A 14,254-nucleotide genomic window follows, 5' to 3' on the forward strand; every position below is an offset into this window, starting at 1 on the left:
GCTTAGAACACTCCCAGGGATGGGGCATCCATAGCTTCTCTGGGCAACCTGTTCCAGTGCCTCACCACCCTCAGAGTAAAGTACTTAATCTTAATATCTAATCTAGCCCTACGCTCTTTCAGTTTGAAGCCATTGCCCCTTGTCCGGTCACTCCAGGCTCTTGGAAAAGGTCCCTTTCCAGCTCCTTCCGGCCACTGAACTACCGTGCTTCAACCACCGCGCACTCAGCACATGCACACCCAGCCCCTGCGGGGTCGGTGTCCGATCCGTGCCGGGGCTGCTCAGAGCCCACAGGGACCGAGAGCCCCGAGCGAGCACCGGCGACAGCGACGAGGGAGGCCGCCGCGGCCCCGCCGCCGCCACAGCGGAAGCGGCTGCGCCGCCGGAGCCGGCGGACGTGACCTCACGGCACGGCCCCTTCCCGGCCCTCCTCTCTGTTTCTGGCAGCTCCCGATCGGCGGCAGAGGAGGAGGAGGAGGAAGGCGGGCGGGTTCCGGGATGCTGCCGGCGCAGCTCGGGCGCGCGCCGCGGCACCTGCTGGTGTGCGAGCGCGGCCACGCGCGCCACCCGCGCTCGCGGCACGCGGCGCACGTGCGGGACCACGCCTACAGCTGCCGCGTGAGTGGCGCGAGCGCGGGCCCCGGGCCTCGGCGGGATCCCCTCAGGGAGGCAGAGGAGGGGAGGGAAGGATCGATGGGATCGGATCGGAGCTGCCCGCGCCGCCCGGCCCCGGGGGTTCTGCGCATCAGCTGCCCCAGGGGCTCGTGGCCGGTGCCCCGCTGGCGACAAGCTCGCTGTTCTGTGGGGGCTCCTCCGTCCTTGCCCGCGCGTCTCACTTTTGGGGAGGGGGAAAATAAATGAAGGCAAACTCGCCCCCCTTTGTGTTTGTGGTCCCGCGCAGCATGGGGGAAACAAACTCCTTCCTTCCTCCAGGAGCGAAAGAGCGGGCGGGCAGGAGGAGCAGAGGGGTGAGCCGGTGTGAGAGGCGATGGTGCCGGTTTTGGGAGCTCTCTAAACACAGGCGCAGGGTCCGGTTCAGAAAGGAGACATCGTTTATTCCGCCCAGGGCAGCAGGCGGAGGTTTCCACAAGTCAAGCACACCACCTATCAAAACTTTTCACTATTTATACATTTTAACGAACAAAGGAATTAGTGTTCATTGGCTACAAGTTACATAGGTCTCTTAATTATTGTCTTCTGTTGGTTAACGAGTCTCCCAGGCTAATTAATCCGCATTTCAGTCTTTCTCTGCTTAGGAGTCAGGGGGTTTCTGGGGTCGGTGGTCGTGTTCTCTACCTGGCCTTTTATCCACTCAGAGCTGATTCAGCAAGGTTGCTGGGTTTATTAAGTTTCTTACTTATTTTGGGAGTTCTGCCAAATGTCTTGGTCGCCTGTAAATTCTGCGTTCTTTCTGTCCACTTTTAGTGGTACATCCTTCTCCCTGAGCTTTGTTAAGCTCACCCTAGGTCTGAGATCCATGAAACATGTCCAGCCCTAAATGTTAACAAAGAGACCTGGACTTCACTTAAAGCTTGTTAGCTGTGCTCTTGTTTCATGGATTAAATCTCCCTTCTTGCTGATTAGGCTTGAAAGTGTACAAATGCCAAACATCAAAGAACATCCTTCCTTCAGAAAATTTGTAGGTATTCCACATTTTGCAGCAATCAGGCAGGACCCTGTTTCGTAACTCCCTTCTCATACCCTGTAACTCTCTGGGCTAATTGTTAGCTGTTTCTGACTTCTGAGACTTTTTAGCAGCTAATCAGAAAGCTTTCTACCGGTGTGGAAGGCAGTGCGTTTGTCGGTCCTTACTTCTCTTGAACAGGTGTGCCAAGGGAGATACACACCTGTTCTCCAACAATTTTGGGAAATATTTTTTTGGGTGATGGAAGGGGGAGCAAGGAGACACACCTTTATCCTACCTGGGAAGCTTCGTACTTGCCCATATATTACTTGCCAGATGTTACCTTGTTTTCCCTGGTCTGCCAGACTTCAGGGTTCAATTGATCTATGGAAAATGTGTGGGGAAGGTTTTAAGCAAAAGGTAAATTCAAGATTCTACTTTGGTCTTTGCTTTTCCACTAAGATTACAGAAATGCTTAGTCTACATTTTTAGTTACAACTGCTTCAACAAGTACCCCAGCAAGGGCTGAAGGAGGTGCCCCAGTGTGACATCAAGCTAAAACGTGTAATGATGTGAAACGAGATCGTCTGATAACTCATACTGTGTAAGATCATGTCTTTGCATAATACATCAAATGCTATTGTATAGTAAAAAAAAAGAGGAAAAAAACCCCACAAATCAAAAAACCAACACTCAAACCACGAAATAATGTATTTAGTGTACCTAGTACATTAGTGTACATGAAAATTGATACATGTTGAAGACAATAGCCCGATATTACTTTTTTTTCCATCTCATTTTGACATAATATACTAATACATCTTTGAAAAGTACAGGTTTTCTTTTGTGTTTCTTGTTGTTTTGTTTGGTTGGAGTTTTTTTCAGAACAGGTTTTAGGATAGGATTTACATTACAAATATGTTCCTAATAGGTGTCTTTTTTGATCCCGGAATGTGGCGTGCTGCCTGAAGTGCTGAAAAGCACAATTGCAGATATTGGAGAGTACTACCTGGTGAGGAATTTACCCATTCATGAACTGGTCGCTCATGAATTCATTGATGCTTTTGTGAAGAAAGGTAAGAAGGAAATCAGAACAGAACGAACGCAGTCATAATGTACTTTTTTTTATAGCACAGCAAAAATTTTAATAGTCTTATTAGTATTTATTCTGGAAAGTGTTTTAAAGGAAGGAAAGGAAAAGTACTAAGCAAATTCTGCATGAATTTGTTTATGTGCTTTTTTCTGCTTTGTCATGTGTGACAACGTTTGTTTATACCCACTGGGTCTAAACTCCTGTGATTGTTCCTTATAAATTTCTCTCTATTCCACCTCAATTCTGCAAGCCAGCTATCAGGAGGGCTTCCATGCATCCTCACACCTGTTTTTTCTACACCTCGCTTTTATGCAGATTCTTGTAGAAATCTTCCTTCTCCGTTTTTTGTTCCTTCATACTTCAACACAGAGCTGTGCTCAGCTGTGCTCCAGAGAAAACAAGAGAAAAATATGCTTCCTTATTTTTTATATTTCACTAAGAGAGCTGTGACAGCTCATCCTTACCCAGTAAGAGCAAAGAGGATGCAGAGAAAGATACAGCCTCTTCCCAGCCACCTTGTCTTTGTGTGAACTGGTAATAAAAATATGTCTGGGAAAAAAATGGGTTTTCCACTTGATGGCTGGGGAGAGTCACAGGTCACAGAAGGAAAGAAAATGTTGTCATATCAGGGCATATTATTAAGATTGTCCCTATTATAAGCCCTTTAAAATATGGCCAGAACAGGGTTTATAAAAGTAATAACAATGCCATTTTGCTTGAGAAGGTGGAAGAAAGTTAGTCGAAGAAAACACGAGAGTGATTCAGATGGTGTTTGTCATGTTTGGTTGTCTTGAAGTGAATTGTGTATCTTGTCATGTCTGTCTTCACAGACTGTGTAATCTCATGCTTTTCTGCTTTACTGTTAAAGGTTCATGCTACGCGCTTACCTATAAGACAAAAATTGATCAAGATAATACTGCAGCTCTGCTACCAAATGGTATGGGGGATTCGTTTTGGTTTCAGTAATACATGTCAGTTGGGGTCTGGGTTGTTTCTGTTTTATTTTTTTCTAATTTGAAATGATGTAAACTGGAAAATAATGCTTGCTGTACTTGCCAGCTTTGTTAGAAGCATGTATGAATTGGAAAAAATACGAATTTTAGCTCTTTTTTCATTCATGCTGTTAAATTATTTATTTTATCTGAAGGAAGTAAAAAAAACAATAAAAATGAGCTTCGCTTATGTATAGTCAGATTGTCAATGCTTCAACTATAATTGCAATTGCTGCATAATTGCAATCTTTGTAAAAACATTGCATTCCAACTTCATGTTTCCTACTGATCTTTAAGACAGAATTTGTACCAAAAAAGAGAGTTATCAGCACTGCTTAGGAACACTTTTAAAATATTAAGTGTTTATTCTCGTGAGACCCCACCTTGGGTACTTCGTTCAACTCTGGGTCCCCAGCACAGGAAGGACATGGACCTGCTGGAACAAGTCCAGAGGAGGTCAGAAAGATGCTCACAGAGCTGGATCACTCTCCTATGAGGACAGGCTGAGAGAGCTGGGGTTGCTTAGCATGAAGAAGAGAAGGCTCTGGGGAGAATCAGAGCACCTGTCTGTACCTAAAGGGAAGAGAACCGCAGAGGAAATTTTTCACAGGTCATGTAATAGTAGGATGTGGGGGAATGGATTCAAACTGGAGAAGCGTAGGTTTAGATTGGATATTACAAGAAAAGTCCTTATTGTGAGGGTGGTGAGGCCCTGGAACAGGTTGCCCATAGAAGTTGTGGTGCCCCATCCCTGGAAGTGTTCAAGACCAGGCTCTATGGGGCTTTGAGCAACCTGGTCCTGAGCAACCTGGAAGGTGTGTCTGCACATGGTAGAGGGGATGGGATTGGATGATCTTTACTGTCCCTTCTAACCTAAACCATTTGATGATTCTGTGACGATTCTGTGATTCCCTGAGAACTATGTAACATATTAAAACTATTTCAATTGCATCACAGTTTTATGAGAAGACATCATAAAATGTCGCACATCTCAGGTGAGAAAATGAAGCTATTTTGAGCTTCAATTACATTGTCTTATTTCTGTTTAACAGTGTATAAGATATAATAGAAATACAAAGCGGTCTATCTGCCCTCCAGCCTAAGAAGCTGTAAAATGACAGGTGCCCATGAAGGCATGAGTAAATTCATATTGTTGAGAAGAATTATTTTATATGTCTGTTAGCACAGTCCTGGCAAAATGGATACTTGATAGCAATGGGGTTTGTGTGATACAAGTGTTACAAACTGCGCACAGTTATTGCAGAGGCAGTGTTACAGTTCCTGGTGATGTCACTGTCTGAACTCTTCCTCTGCAGTCTTATTTGTTTGTGCTCTGTGCTGTAGAACCCAAGGACTGTGTTAGAAAGAGGGCTCTTGTGTGAAGCTCTGTACCAAGCGGCAGCAGCCAGATCTAGTGTATGAGCACAGAAGCAGAGTGTTGCAGCACGGATCAGCTCATCGCTAGCAGGCGTAGTTTACTCAGTGTGAGCAGTCCCACTGGACTTGGAGGAACTGCTTTTGTTTATTTAGTTGAGCAGTGCATGTTGAGCATGAATGTTTACTAAATCAGGCCCTTGTGCAATGTAGTGCTCAGCTAATGACACAGCAAGTGCTAGAGGATGAGTGGAGGAAAGATGGAGACAATGAACTGAGTAATACAGTAAAAAAGCTATGACTATCTCAGGAATAATATTATGCTTTTCTTACTCTAGTTCACAAGACCTCTTTGATAAAAAAAGAATAATTGGGTTATAACCTTTTTTTTTTAAGGATTAATCTGGTAATCCATTTAACTGGAACTAAGGAGTCTGCATTACATTAGTAATACCATTGATCCAAAGCTAACGTTGTAAAAGGTATACAGTTCTCAAAAGACTTCAAAGGGAACCAAGTAGAAGATTATTTCTATTAAAATTTGGTTTGTTTATAGGTAAACTAATTCTATCAGTGGATAAGGATACTTATGAGGAGCTTGGACTGCAAGGTCGCCCTTCTCGGTATTCGGGCAAAAAAGTAATGCGATATAGTAAGTATTTCTATCAACGGGCTTATTTAGGAAGCACCTTGTTCAGCTGCTGAAACTTCCCTTTCACTGCAATTAGTTGTTGTCTAGGTTATATTTTTCCAGATGCAAATACAAGTGTAAAACCGTGTCTCTCGTGCTGTTGAGGGTCCACTATGGACCCCAGCCCACACGATCTTACATGGATGAAAGTAAAAGATGAGAAGCGCTCTTGTCCACGTGGGGACGAGGGTCCTCAAGTTTATTGACTTGACAGGGGACACCTCAGACTCTGGCGACCCCCCAGGTAGAAAAGACGATGTTCCCTTCTTGAGGGAGACTTTTATACCTGAGGGAATGGGGGCAGGGGGAAGAGGACCGCAGCCAACGGGACACCACTGAGGAGGGGAGGGGCAACCAGGGGACAGACCAGCAGGGGGTACAGGGCAGAGGGGTGGATGAGGGAGAGACCATGTGATGGGAGAAGGGAATAACAAACCATGTGATATAACATAAACTATTTCATGCAATATAAGGACTACTCAGTGCAAATTTCAAATCACCCAGTGCGAAACAACAACTAAATAAACTATTTAGTGCAATACAATATACAAGGACTGCCTGAAGAGAGAAAGTACTTTTTCTCCAAGTAGTAAAACAGCTTTAAGGATACAAATACATCACCTTTTAAGTACTCTATAAAATTTTTAATTTCAAGGGTTCTCATTGTGTTGTTTCTACTGGAGTGATGAAGTACTTAAGAATTTTTGCATACTCTGCATGGTGTCTATACCTTCTGATTTAAGTCAGAAAATTTTAAACGGATTAAGGAGGTGTTTAAAATGTGTGCACTATACAAAATCAGTGAAGAGCCTCACCCAAGGCTGCATGTTTGAGAGGCAGAATTTTTCTATGTTTCACACATCTGAAATGGTAATCTCTATGTACCAAGTAATTGAAAAACGTAATTTTTTAACAGCTGCAGAGGAGACATCTTGAGTGTGAATTTTATTAATTTGTCTTTTTAGGAAATAAAAAAACCCAAACATGAACACTGTGCCATCTCAAATATATTGGAACTTGCAGCAGTTGATAGGTATAGTTACATAAAAACTTTAGGAGGGGAAACTTATTATCTCTAGTAAATATTTCGGCAAAATGGGACATCATTTTATCATTCTGATCATCAAAATATATTATGAAATTTTCATTTGAAAAATAAATATAACTTATGCATGGGACAATTCACCTAGGAAAAAGTCAATCTATTGAAAAGGTGTCATTCTGTATACATGACTTTTGTTGTTAGAAATTATAGGGATTTTTTTACTGCTAATAGCTTGCCTGATTACCAAAATATTTTTAAGGCACCGTTCAGGGACTTCGGTCAGTGCCATTTCAAGAGGAATCTGTCCCTCTAGTCACGAGGAAGCAGTTCCAGATTATATCAAAATAAGGACTTCAGGAGGTGAATATTTATTTACATAATAGGGAGCCATATTTGCATAATCAAATACTTTGTAAAGATTCTGTAGATGTAAAGAGGAAGTGTAATGTTCTTTGGTTTCTTTGTGCTTTTCTAATTTAATAATAAATTTTATTTTAATTGGGTACCAATAGCTATTGTGTATTTTCTGCAGTTATCACTATTGACTTGACTGATGCTGGCTTTTACCCTGAGAGCAAGAAACATAACAGAGTGCTTTGGGCCTTGAAAGAAAAGAAACCTTTAGAATTTGACTTCCTACTGGCTTGGTATAATACAGGTAAATAAGAACCAAAAGCAAAGCTAAAATGCAACTGACATGAAGTCCAAAAATTTTTAGTTTACTCTTTTTTTCTAGTGATTGTACAAATGCATTTTCAGTGGAGGGAAAAGTTAGATTAAAATGTGTATGGGTAGGATTTTTTGTTTGTTTTGTTTATTTGTATGGGGTGGGGAGGGTGTTACTTCCTGTGCACAGAACATCTCAGTTCTGGAGCACAACAGTGATTCATAGGAGATATATTAGTTGCTTCATTTCCTTTCTCTGTGTTGCCCAGGCTACCTGGCAAAACTTTGCCTGTTTGATGGTGTGCTGCCTCTTCTTTATAAATTTGCGACATGCGTAACCATTATCAATACTCTTTTTTTGGTTTGTATTTTTTTTATTAATATACATAAGTTATGTATCTAGTTACATGCTTAGGATGGGGTAGTTACAGGACATGTACAGATTCCCTGTTTACACTGTGTGCCATGTACCTGGATACGCAGACTGCTGTTTGATCGCTTTATTCTCAAGCGCTTGTTTGAGGTTGGAGCCAAGTAAAAGGTTGCTGTAAGAAATTGTACTGTTTCAAATAATCTTCTATTATTTGTTTATCTACTGTTTTCTAATTACACTATTTTTTCTTCTGGACTTAAGTATTTTTTCCTCCTCTGAGGGAAATTTTTTAAAGTCCCCAGTTGTTTGTGTTACCATAGAACAGGCTGTATGCAGGGATATGTAGCATTTGCATAGAATTGATGAAAACAGCAAGTGTCTGTACTGAAAACCATGGCTTTCTTCATCACAGATGTGTAGCTTTTGGTGTTGTTTTGCTTTGAGTCTCCACACTAGGGAGAAATGATATTAGAAAGGTCTCTGAGAATGCTTTCCCATCTCCTTTTTGTATTATTTATTTTCCTGGCTCTTTAAGGCCAAGTCTGAGAGGGATTTAACTCATCTGAGAAACAGAAGCTGTTTACAAGCTCCTTTAGGAGTGTCCCATGTTTCACTTTATTCCTTCATGCTTCCCCTCCCCCTTTCTAAGTACTAATCATATGACAAGGATGCTTCCTTGTTTGTCATACAGAAATTGTTTAAAGGCTTGCAATTCCCGTCCTTGTAATCTTCAGGAAAGAGTCACAGTGAAGGCTGTTGCTACCATAAATGGTGACATAAATCCAACTGAGGTGGCAGATCTTCACGCTCAGCTTGCTTGGATTTATTGACCCTGGACAGAGAGCAAAATGCCTCTAGGGCCACTATTTTTCATATGTTTGCTGCTGCCCGTGCTAACAGCATTCAGGAAGAATAGCATTTTTTTTTCCTCACTTTCTTACATCCCCAAAACAGGTCAGGTCAATCATTTCCTGAATATGGAGTTAAATCTGAATGCCTTTGTGTGCAAGAATCTTGTGCTCATAACACACAAAAGACTATTAGTTCCCTAGTACTGACAAAAATAAAACTTTTATAGGTTTTTATTAATAGATATGAGACATTGTGTAGATTCTGCTGGAAGGGAAAAAGTGGGCTGTGTTTTGTCAAGAGAATCTGTGTCTTCTGTGAACATTCTGCTTTCAGTCTTCCTGCTCATAACTGGTGTTTCTTGCTATGGCCAGCACTGCAGGATTTTTGGGTTTTCATACCCAGTTTTCCCACACTGTGGTTTTGGCACCAAGAAGAACAGGAAAAGGGAATATGGAGCATCTCATGTCTTTAATGACAGAGGCAATACAGTCTTTTTTCTATTGCTGTAGTTTCTATCACAATTGTACGTGTTTATTGGATGAAATTCAGTGGCCTCTGAAGAGCTTTGATGATGTGCCTGGTTGCTGTTAATATATAAAGCTGCTCTGTAGCCAGAGGAATTGTTCTGTTAGGGTCTGACTGTAGTCTTTGAGATTTCCTGCATTTAGGGTTGTAGCTGAGGCTCCCACGTGTAGCAGACATGTAAAATGTATGATTTTCTATATTTTTCTAGGAATTCTAGGGCAAAATTATACATTATTTGAACCTGTTAGGCTAACAAATGCCAATAGAATGTAAAGAAGATCTTCTCTTCTTATCTTCTTATATGTAAGTTCAGACTTACATATATCTTGATAAAAATACTAAATTAAGAAGAATTCAGTGAGTGCCTTTGTCAGTGTGCCCTTCAGAACAATATTTTTTTGAAGAATGGCTAAAAAAAAAGAGCTGAACTCTCTTTCTATTCCCCCAAATGATTGTCCTTGATGACGTAAGTGGCTGATAGACTTCCGGCAGTCCATATTTTCTGATACCAAATTTTAGATATAGTACTCCACAGTGAACTGAGTGTTCTTGAATTTCTATTCTATTCTTGAATTTCTGCCGTTTACTCATGCCTTTTCTGTGGTATCTTGATGTTGCTCTGCACTTTAGACTTTTCATGAGAGAGGCATTATTTCTTGGTCTCCTAGACACCCATAGTTACTTCTTGAAAATAGCACACATTATCTGGGATTTGAAATTTAGGAGAATTTATTCCATGTCAATTACCTTCCTGCTTCAAAAGCAAGTTGGTAATATCTCTGAATTTAAAATATGCCTGCTTAAGTTAGTTTTTTAGTCTATGTACCTGGTGTTTTGGATCTCTTACTAATACTTTCCCTCAAGTCATCAAGGTACATTTAATTCTTATAGCCATACTGCATTGAAGAGTTATCAGGGAGAGGGGAGCAGGGGTGAATTTATTCTCCTAGTAAAGCGGCATTTGGTGATGTATTTTGATTTCTTTAGCCTCTCCTCTTTCTTCTCTCTTCAGTCCCTATGCTCCAGATTATTCTGGAATTTCTCTTTATATCATTGATAAATCTGTTCTTAAATCTCTAATCACATGTTCACTTTTCCATTATTCAGGGAAAATGCTGTTCTGAGATGATGTTCCTGCTCCATTTTATCTGTTCCTTTTCAGGAACACTCTGAGTTAATCTTTTTAACAAACTCATTTTATTACTCACACTGTTAATTCTGCTTGATTTTTGTATTGGCAAAGCTACACTTTGTAGTTAGAGAGCAAATTCACTGAGCTGTATTAAGTTGCTGAATCTTGCACTAACTTTTATTTCCAAGAAGATAAAGAAGCCAAAAATTCTAAGGTTCTGCCATGGATTAAAAGGACACAAGCAGTTTCACACTGCATTTTTTTGTTTATATACAAATGTTTCATGCATTCACTGCTTCTTTTGTTTAGTAGTTTCATAACAGCTGTTTGTGGTACTGTGTTGTTAAGGTGCAGAGGGATCAACATTGATGTCATACTTTTCAAAAAACCAAATACAGGCCCTGAAGCCAAAAATAACATTCAGCACCTTAAGGGACTTGCAGTGTCCAGTGTTACAAAGTAATGATCTACAAGGAAAACCAGAGGAGTCCTGCAGTACAGAGGAGCTCTTTGAATGGCTGGGTGCTGTCTTGAATCAAGTTAGCCTGTAAGTACTCGAATTTGTTTGATCTTTAAAAATGTTTTAAGCAAGGAAAACCACAATTTATTTTAAGAAATAGTTGAATAAAAATTAAGACACATTGTTTTATAAGTGAGAGTATTTTATGCAGTTAAGTGTTTATGTAAGTCTTGAATGACTTTATCTGTGTTTTTAGGGGCACCCATATGTACTGGATTGGGCTGGATAGAGTTAATTTTCTTCACAGTAACTGGTGTGGTAGTGTGCTTTGGATCTGTGACCAAGAGTGTTGGTAACAGGGGATATTTTAGCTATTGATGGGTAGGGTTTGCACAGTCTGAAGGCCTCTTTCTGTCTCTCCTATGGCCCTGCCAGTGAGGAGGCTGGGGGTGGGCAGGGGGCTGGAAGAGAACCCAGCCAGGACAGCAGACACCAGCTGAGCAGAGGGATATCCTACACCATAGGATATGGTGACATGCTCAGCAGCAAAAGCTGGGGCAAGGATGGGTGGGAAATGTTCCGAGTTCCAGCGTTTGTCTTCCCAAGTCAGTTAGAAGCCCTGCCTTCCTGGAGATGGCTGCACATCTGCCTGCCCATGGGAGGTAGTAAATGAATTCCTTTGTGTGCTTTGCTTTTGTGTGGAACTTTTCCTCTGCTCATTAAATTGTCTTTATCTCAACCTATGCATTTTCTCCTATTACCCTTTCGGTTCCAGGTGGGAGTGAGTGAGTGAGCAGATGTTGTGTGGTGTTTGGGTGCTTGCAGGTGTGTGGGGGTTAACCCACAGCACCATGAGATCTTTTGTATTGATTGCTTGGTCATTAGTTACTTGACATTAATTTAGATGATATACATAGATCCTGCTTGCATGGTACAAGTTCTGATTACTAAGACATCCTACAGAATATTTAAAGTGTATTTATTTCAGTTACTTTGTTGTTTTTTCTTCCAGAGACAACAAATCCTCCAGCTTCTTATCAACCTATTGCTGCCCTGAGCCCAACACAGTGGTGGAAAAAGCTTTTTTGTGCACAATCACAGGCTTTATAATTCCTGAGAAGATTATTCAGTTATTGGAGCAGCTGTGGTAAGGACTGACAGCAGCACATTACTATAGCACTTGTACTCAAACACTTCTAATTTTAAATCACTTTTAAATACTTTTCAGTCGGAAATAAATAGCAAAATATATAAATGTAGACTTTTGTTTAATTAGGAAATGAGCTGAAAGCTTGACATCAGTATAAAATGTAACAGACAATTTTGAGTGCCTTGAATTTGAAAAAGCCTGCCCTGTATTGTAGTCATGACTTTGGTTTTTATCTGAATTTCTAAGAAACTGTCTGTATGGTACTCCTACATTTTTAAAATGCAGCGTGGATAGTATCTGGCTTTGATTATTCATAATCTATTTCCTCTCTGGTGGTAAAAGTATTTGTGTCAAGCACAGCCTTAGACTACTTTACTTCCTCCAATGTCTTTTTTCTTCCCTGGTAGCAGTTGTTCTCATTAAATTTTCAATTTTCTGAAAGACAGTGCATGCTGTAGGAAAGTCAGAACTGCTACTTTACAACTTAGAACTTTTTCTAATTGCTACGACTTGCAGATTTGCCATGTATAAACCTATGATAGGAATAATAGATAATCAATCTTACTTTGTTCCCTAATGTATTCTGAATATTTTCTTTCGAGTTTATTTATTATGGACTAAACTTTTTAACTGTTAATAATTTTTCACTGAAGTGTGTCTTTGATTGTTTTACTTGATACTGTAGGCTTGAATGTGCTGCCTATTCCATTATAATCACTGATTATCTTGTCTTCTTGCTTGCAGTTGCTATTTTGGTGATCCAAAACTGGCATATTGGCTGACCTTAACTGTGCATGGCTTTGCAGACAGCCCTGTTTCCTGGAGAGAAAGTGAACATGGTTTCCACAAAGGAGGAGAGAACTTGTACAACTTTGTCATTTTTAGAAATCTGGACTACTGGCTTCAGATGGCTGTAGGAGCTCATGATGATTGTCCTCCATAAAGTTTCATCCACAGAAGAAGTTCTCTAATAATCCCTTGTTACTGACAGAAAACTAATAAAATATTTTTTGTACAAGTAGTTATGTAACAGATTAAGTACTAAGAGTCTGATCATGTTTTTGTTATTTGTAGCCAATGGAAGGAATGGATTTTTGTTTCTCCACTGTTACGCAATGCCTTCTGAAAAACTTCACAAAACTTCACAGCTTTTAGGAAAAGTTAAGTTTCTGAGAGTTTTTCTCAGGAATTGTCTTTTCCAGGAGCAAATTTGGAATTTGAAAATTAGCTTTACAGAGTGCTAGCTAAAATATTTGTCAGGAAAGCTCATTTTGGGATTAAGTGTTTTATTTCTTTACATTAAAGATCTGCAAAACCTTCATATCCCTGTTAAAGGTATTTCAGCCTACATGCTAGCAAAAAAAAAAAAACAAGGGGGATGGATTTGTTCTCCTTGATTTGATAGGGGTAGGAGAATAAAGAAGAGGAGAAGGTGTGTGGCACTGGGAGGAGCACCCATTGAACGTGGAAAAAGTGAAAGCTTACTGACCCGCCCCCCTGATTTTGCAGATCACAGTTGATTATCAGAAGTATGTTTCTGACAGTGATGCAAAAGTCTGCTGCTTCCTTTCTTAATTTACCTACACACACACACATACACACACACAAAATCTCAACTTTCAAAGGGAAGGCGTGGTTCTTGCTTACAGGCCAACTCATGGAGCTGAGTCCCACTGCGATGTTATTGCAGACCCATTTCTGGGAAGGAAGCTGTGGATGTGCCCTCACACAATGCACTTGATGTGAAACAGGTTTCATTAACAGTAAGCAGTAATGCTGAGAGCAGAGGCAGCTATAAAGAATCCATGCTACTCCTGTTGAAATCCATGGAAAGGTGGATGGTGGTTTGGGGAAGGTGGGATTTGGGGTTTGTTTTGAGGATTTGAGGAGTGGGTACGTATCATTAAAGTACCATTGCAGTGCTAAAATTGAAGTTGTTCACTTGATGGAGTGAGAGATTGGTACTGGAATCTGGAGAAAAGCTGTAGTGGAAATGTCAGGGTGAGTGGCACAGAAAAGCAGAAAGACTGTGGGAAGCAGCTGAGCTCTGCTTTTATGTATTTATTGTTTCTCTTCAGTGAGGAGAATCATGCTGGATGATTTACCAGGTGGTATTTGTCTAGCACGCCCCTCCATTACCCCAACCTTCTTTTGCTCAAGCTCTGCTACATGTTCTGCAAACACAACTCCAATGAATCAGCAAACAGTTTTCTAAAGCATGATGTTGTTTGGTTTCTAGTAGGCTGCCAGGAGCAGAAGTTACATCTACAGACAGAC

The 14,254-nt window shown here is 40.8% G+C and overlaps 1 protein-coding gene across 4 annotated transcripts; it reads left to right on the forward strand.

Annotated features, from left to right (window-relative positions):
* The first annotated feature begins 202 nt into the window (after positions 1–202).
* Positions 203–13,347, forward strand: RPP40 (ribonuclease P/MRP subunit p40). Of its 4 annotated transcripts, XM_038129195.1 has the most exons (9): positions 203–618; positions 2,556–2,700; positions 3,586–3,654; positions 5,640–5,735; positions 7,352–7,477; positions 10,716–10,914; positions 11,084–11,145; positions 11,840–11,974; positions 12,722–12,859. In XM_038129195.1, exons 1-8 carry the CDS (start codon positions 232–234, stop codon positions 11,935–11,937), a joined length of 1,182 nt encoding a protein of 393 aa, XP_037985123.1. In that variant the 5' UTR covers positions 203–231; the 3' UTR covers positions 11,938–11,974; positions 12,722–12,859. The 4 variants fall into 4 exon arrangements, with proteins under 4 accessions (XP_037985123.1, XP_037985121.1, XP_037985124.1 ...); XM_038129193.1 differs by lacking the exon at positions 11,084–11,145 and having other exon boundaries at positions 12,722–13,347; XM_038129196.1 differs by lacking the exon at positions 12,722–12,859 and having other exon boundaries at positions 11,084–11,175; positions 11,840–11,951.
* Positions 13,348–14,254: the final 907 nt, after the last annotated feature.

Source organism: Motacilla alba, chromosome 2 (assembly GCF_015832195.1).
Source record: "Motacilla alba alba isolate MOTALB_02 chromosome 2, Motacilla_alba_V1.0_pri, whole genome shotgun sequence".
In the NCBI taxonomy this organism is placed as follows: domain Eukaryota; kingdom Metazoa; phylum Chordata; class Aves; order Passeriformes; family Motacillidae; genus Motacilla; species Motacilla alba.